The sequence below is a fragment of the Folsomia candida genome, unplaced genomic scaffold (assembly GCF_002217175.1).
Source record: "Folsomia candida strain VU population unplaced genomic scaffold, ASM221717v1 Fcan01_Sc026, whole genome shotgun sequence".
Lineage (NCBI taxonomy): Eukaryota > Metazoa > Arthropoda > Collembola > Entomobryomorpha > Isotomidae > Folsomia > Folsomia candida.
In genome coordinates, this window is record NW_019091218.1 from 1816059 (window position 1) to 1822848 (window position 6790).

The 6790-nt window shown below is 38.3% G+C and overlaps 1 protein-coding gene across 2 annotated transcripts; it reads left to right on the forward strand.

Annotated features, from left to right (window-relative positions):
* The first annotated feature begins 1172 nt into the window (after positions 1-1172).
* Positions 1173-4364, forward strand: LOC118438828. Of its 2 annotated transcripts, XM_035859604.1 has the most exons (4): positions 2124-2225; positions 2913-3149; positions 3241-3417; positions 3516-4364. In XM_035859604.1, exons 1-4 carry the CDS (start codon positions 2190-2192, stop codon positions 3678-3680), a joined length of 615 nt encoding a protein of 204 aa, XP_035715497.1. In that variant the 5' UTR covers positions 2124-2189; the 3' UTR covers positions 3681-4364. The 2 variants fall into 2 exon arrangements, with proteins under 2 accessions (XP_035715496.1, XP_035715497.1); XM_035859603.1 differs by lacking the exons at positions 2913-3149; positions 3241-3417; positions 3516-4364 and adding an exon at positions 1173-1915 and having other exon boundaries at positions 1986-2476.
* Positions 4365-6790: the final 2426 nt, after the last annotated feature.

Below are 6790 nucleotides of genomic sequence, written 5' to 3' on the forward strand. Positions count from 1 at the left end.
ACCTGTGACCTCGGCACACCCGCTACACTTGACCTGTGACCTGGGAACACCAACTAGATTTGACATTTCACCTGTGACCTTGGCACACCCACTAGATTTGACATTTGACCTGTGACCTGGGCACATCCACTATACTTGACCTGTGACCTCGGCACATCCACTATACTTGACCTGTGACCTCTGTGCCCCACGGTAAAGTTGACACTTGACCTGTGCCTTACTAATTTTAATTACCTACCAGCGCCACCTATCGGATGTTGGCTGTTTTTCAGCGCTAGAGGGCGGGCTTTTGGTTTAAGTGCCTAAACGTACTTAAAACGTTAGAACAATGCCACACTTCAGAGTTGTGACCTAACGTTTTTCGAGGTCACCCCCTTTAGAGTCGTGACCTAACATTTTTCGTGGACACCCCCTTTAGAATCGCAACTGAACGTTTTTCATGGTCACCCCCTTTAGAGTTGTGACCTAACGTTTTTCGTGGTCACCCCTTTTAGAGTCGTGACCTAACGTTTTTCGTGGTCACCCCCTTTAGAGTCGTGACCTAACGTTTTTCGAAGTCATCCCCCTTTAGAGTCGTGACTGAACGTTTTTCGTGGCCACCCCCTTTAGAGTCGTGACCTAATGTTTTTCGTGGTCAACCCATAGAGTCGTGACCGGACGTTTTTCGTGGTTACCCCCTTTAGAGTCGTAACTAAACGAATTTCGTGGTCACACCGATAGAGTCGTGACTTAACGTTTTTCGTGGCCACCCCCTTTAGAGTCGTGACTGAACGTTTTTCGTGGCCACCCCCTTTAGAGTCGTGAAGAACGTTTTTCGTGGCCACCCCCTTTAGAGTCGTGACTGAACGTTTTTCGTGGCCACCCCCATTTAGAGTCGTGACTGAACGTTTTTCGTGGGCACCCCCTTTAGAGTCGTGACTGAACGATTTTCGTGGGCACCCCCTTTAGAGTCGTGACTAAACGTTTTTCGTGGTAACACTCAATTACAGTCGTGACAACGTTTTTCGTGGACACACCCAATTAGAGTCGTGACAACGTTTTTCGTGGTCACGCCCATAGGGTCGTGAGTGAACGTTTTTCGTAATAAAATAATAAAATCGTTTTGCTTAGAGCCCGCACTGCGGGCTTAAGAGACTAGTACACACATAAACGACTTACTTACTCACCCTCACATGTTGCATTTTCCTATGCCACGAACATCATGAATCTGTATAGCATCTGGTGTAATATAGATTCACGACGAACATATATAAATGTCGTAAATACTGCTCACTTTATACCAGAACAAGTCATGCATAGCACATGTTCCATAAGAAAACTCCGGCTTTAATCTGGATTTAAAGTCTTAAACAACGTTTCATTTATTTCATACGATATACATAAATCCGATTCGTTTATATAATTTTCTGAATATTCTCTGCCGTGAAATTAAGTCGAAATTGAATTTCTAAGATCTTATTAAAATATGTGGAAAACTGTGTTAATTTGTATTTTTTTCTTCTTCCTTCACATACAATTCTGTGCTTCTGACACCAAATCTAAAACAAGTGAAATGATGAAAAAGAATTTAAAATTTGTGCGAGGAACTTTACACAATTTGGATAATCCCGAAGAATTTGTTTCTCAAGTTAAGACCATCTTTGAAAATGCCGGCCATTTAGAGGAAACTTTTCAAATCCTTGACGCCAGTGATTTCCCACATAAACCAGATTGGAATCGTGTCGAGGAGCTGGACCGTTCTAACTCTGTCATGCTCAGTGAAAATAATATTCCTGAGAAATCCAAGTATATAGAAATGATGCTGAAAAAATTAAAAATTTCTACATTCCATGAGCTTGATGATATTTTCTTGATGAGTGAGTCTCTCCAATATATTATTGACTATTACAAGAAGGCTGAGAAAGTGGCGGAAATGGTGAGACATCGATTATTACAATATACCTAATTATTATTGCAAATACTAAATTATTTTAATTTTAAATTAGAGTTCAACTTTTGCCAAAGCGGTGGACTTGGCTCAAGATACAGTTATTATTTTACTACATATGAAGATAGAAATTGTGACAATTACTACAAAACTTTGTCACGATATTGAGATAAACTATAATAGGACAATATCCGGGGAAATCCATTTGCAACAATGTCTCCGAGTACTAATAGAACTTGACGCAAGTGCAGAAAGAGAGAGGATGGTACAACTTGTACAAGAAGATATTGAGCTTTACGTAAGTGGATAATTTTCTAATTAGTTACAATTTTTTTCACATACTGAACAATTTTATCAACAAATACATATTTATAACGTGGTGAATTTTCTTGCAAAATAATTTGGGTTGCAATTAAATCGTATTATCTCAAGTTTTTAAATTTAAGTTTTTTTTCGGGTGGGGGGACCACTATTGAACTACTGTATATATACAGGGTGGTTAAAATGTCAAGCTACAATGGAAAATTTTTCGATGGGAAAAATCCATAAATTGCCATTAGTTACCGAAATTTTGTCCTAAAAAAATGCAACATTTTAAGAATTTTGTCATCAGTTTTGAATAATTCATAAAAATCTCAATCCCAAATCTTGTAACTAATGGAGATTTAGGGACTTTTCCCATTGAAAAATTTTCCATTGTTGCATGACAACCACCCTGTACATAGGTATTTATAATTATAACATTTTAATTATTCAGAAGTACGCAACCTACTCACCCCCATTGACTGATAAATGTTAAAAAATCTGATCTAATACTTTTCCTTGTGAATCACCCTAATTTTGTGGAAATAACGCACCACGTTAGGCTTGGAAGATGCAAAAACGTATCAAATTTTGAAATAAATTGATACCCATTACATTCTTGATTTCATCCAAACCTTTCTCACATCGTTGGTAAGAAATTATTCTATTTATTTATGCTCAGGACAAGTCAAAACTGGAAATCCAAACCATTGAAAAGTTATGGATCGAGGCGACCAAAGAATTGAACACCCTTCTCGAAATGAATGAATATTGGGGACGGCATGTCATGCATTTCAAGATAAAGCATGGACTTCTTGCGCTCAAACCTGTTTCGGTAGATGTCCCAATGGATTTGAGTATTTTAGAAGAACTGGCCAAATTGTTCGAGAAGGTCGAAGGGTTGAGAAATCTTGTCCTCGTAAGTATTTATTCTCCCACGTAATTGCATGCAAAAAGTATGTAAAGATTCTTCTTTATGGTTAGTTTTTGTTAAATATTAAATCTTCCAGTTGGAGAAGAGTGAATCGAAAAAGGCAGAATTGGAGAGCCAACTTTCTCAGGGGGAACAATTCTTGAAAAATTATCTCACCCAGAGCACAACATCCGATCAAATTCGTAACATTGTCGCATTTACGAATGAATTTATATCCATGGCAACCAAAAGTTTGGACATTTCCTATGTAAATGTAAGCTTACTTAGATCAAATTTAATGAGATAATTTATAAGCATTAATTTCAATTGTTTGCTTAATTACTATTTTGAAATACTTTTCATACATTTCAGCGAGAAGGTGGAATGATGGATAATATGAAAAAATACCGACAACTGTCAGATCAACAGAAAAAGTTGGGAAGCAAGTTTGCAGATCTTTTAGCGCAAAATGAGAAAATACCTGAACTTATTTACGACCAGCGAGTGCACGATGAGACTAAAAGGATTGAGTTGTAGGTTATCATCAGCGGGGTACAATTACATATGTAAAAGTTTGTTCAGAATTGAAGGCTTTACTATGTAATTCAAGTTCAGCCTTCTCCAGTGGCGGCGGAAGCAGGGGGACAGGGGGACATTGTCCCCCTAGAAATTCGCCAAAATCGTATCTTGCCCATGTTAAGAAGCCTCTCCTTCTCCTATCCCATAATGTTAATGTCCCGACATGTCCCCCCAACTTCCTCCGCCACTGGCCTTGTCACGCAGGCTACGCAACAGGCATTTCTGTTTTAAACAGAATAATGAGATATCCGACTGCAAATACATAAATATGTATGTAAAAATGTCTTTCTTATGCAGTATTTTAATAAAATTGGAAATGGTAGTGATATCAGTTATTAATTAATATTAATATCTAACCTACCAATGTTATCGTTAGTGTAGTATCGCGGTCGCTCGGAATATGTATGTATCTACACATACTTTATTGTTTGTATTTGAATATAAACCACATATTTTTGTACACTTGGAGGGAGTTCAAAAATTGACTCGCGATTAGCATGGCCACCCCGAAATATTTAGCCGTCAATTTGTCGGACTTGAGACATCTCTAACGCAAGGATATATGTAAATCCCTAAATTCTACAGAATCCCATCTTATCCATGTTTCTTGTAATACAGGGTGTTAATAAAGTCCGATCCCATTTTTCCTGTAAAAAAGTGAAGGCTAGTATAAAAAAAAACTACCCGTGATACTTACAAAAAATGTTCGACATATTTACCTTAGTATTTGGTCTTGTTACCATTTACTTTAACCATGCCCTCAACTCTTTGTTTAAGGCTCTGTGCTAATTTTTCCAATGTGCCTCTGGAAATCGAATTCCATACATCTTGAACTGTTTTTTACTAGCTCTTCCCTCGTTCGGGGTTGTGGCTCTTTGTATACATTTTCCTTAAGTATGGACCACTGGTTCTTCAGGGGATTCAAATCTGGGCCGTTAGCGGCCCACACCCCCTTGCTCCAGACCGTTGAAACTTGCGTCTTGATGAGACTCAAACTCGCTTTTGCTGTATGGGCTATAGCACCATCCTGCATGAAAACTATTTTTCTTTCATTCGGAAATATTTCCTTGTTCCCCATGCTATCGAAATAGATAGGTAATATTTTTTCCATATAATGCTTTGCATTGACTGATTGGCCTTTTGGTATGATATGTAGAGGGGTCACGCAACGTGCACAAAATCCACCCGCTACCATAACTTTAAGCCCGAATTTTGGGATCGCTCTTGATGGTACATCCGATTTGTTTTCTGTCCTGTAACGAACATTTTGTTGGTTCAATTTTGGATATAGTTCAATAATAGATTCGTCAGTCCAAAGGATGTGACTGCGCAATTCTTCACCAAGTCTTTTTTCACTCAAATGGGCACTTTTCTGAAGGAGTTCTTCAAATTTCAGACGGTCATCGATATATTTTTGTGACATGAGAGGTTTTTTGGTTAGTTTGTAAGCTGTGTGACCCCACTTCGTAGTTTTCACAAATTTTTGCACGGTCACACAGTTAATTTGCTTCTTCTTCTCTTTATAGCGTTTTGAGTCATTTAACTCCCTTGCTCAATTACGTAATGAACTACCGGTTTTCTTGCAAAGTCTGTTTTTAATCATTCTTTTTGTGGTAGGTGACACCTTTCTTGGTCGCCCTGGTCGCTTTTTGTCGTGGACAAAATTTTTATTCTTCCATTTCCAAACAGTTCTGCGGCTGCAGCCCAATTTTTGCACAATTTCTGTAGGTTTAAGCCCCTGCTGATGCAATGTTTGTATCTCAACTCTAAGATGCTCATGACTTACACGTTTAGTTGTTCCTCCCATGGTAAAAATTTGAAATAAATAACTTCACTGGTTCAAAAGTTCCAGCTGAATTTGTAACAACCACGCTCCAAAAAATGCATGGGATCGGACTTTATTAACACCCTTTAGTTAAAATGATGATCTAAACTAGGGTTTTCAGTAATTTCTTTCGTACTTAGGAGGGGAGGTTGTGTACTATCAACTCCCAGATCTTGATGCTCTTTGGATATGTTGTAGCTCCCATGAATGTACAAGAACCCTGAAGTGGTTTGGTGCTATGGCCACATTTGCGCCCGCCACACCCACTCAAAGGTGCCCAAAAATCGCTTTCACTCCAGCTTTCACCCATTCAAAACCACGCCAAAAATCCAATTTTACTCGGATTTTGAAATTTCTTTCACCATTGTACTCCCAGATAGTTGCTTCCTTATTTTCAACATCAAACTCAACTTTTTTGATGATTATTGCGTAGGCATAATTTGGTCTGTTGATTACTACAAAATGCTCATTCATAATTTTAAATTTTAAAACTACTACAAATTAAAGAAGTTGAAATTAAAGAAGTTGAGTTTTATGTTGGAAATAAGAAAGCAACTATCTGGGAGTACAATGGTGAAAGAAATTTCAAAATCCGAGCAAAATTGGATTTTTGGCGTGGATTTGATGAGTGAAAGCTGGAGTGAAAGCGATTTTTTGGGCACCTTTGAGTGGGTGTGGCGGGCGCAAATGTGGCCATGGCACCAAACCACTTCAGGGTTCTTGTACATTCATGGGAGCTACAACATATCCAAAGGGCATCGAGATCCGGGAGTTGATAGTGCACAACCTCCCCTCCTTATAGCGACCATAAATCAGATTTAACAATAAAGAGTTTTTATAGATATATATTTCTCTGGAGCTGGTTACACACTTGATTTGAAACCAGTGTCGTGAACGGAATTTGCTAATTTTATTAATTACCATAAAAATAATTTAAGATAAAACCCTACTTTTCATGCTGCTTCCTTAACATGAAACACATATACATATCTTGACCACAAAATGCCGTATTACTAGTTTAAACAGATAACATACCAATTTTCCCTAAAATCTTCTCTCTCTTATTTCATCGCCCTAGTGAGCTGAGTAAGGTTGGAGGGATACATAATTTTCACCCCTTTAGCCCACGTTTTCAGAAAAATGATGATGTTGACTCCCTGAATTTGCCTGTACTACCCGCCCTCAAATAATTATCGAGTTCCTTGTCATCGCCAAGAAGACTGGCGGGGTATACGCCTCCTTC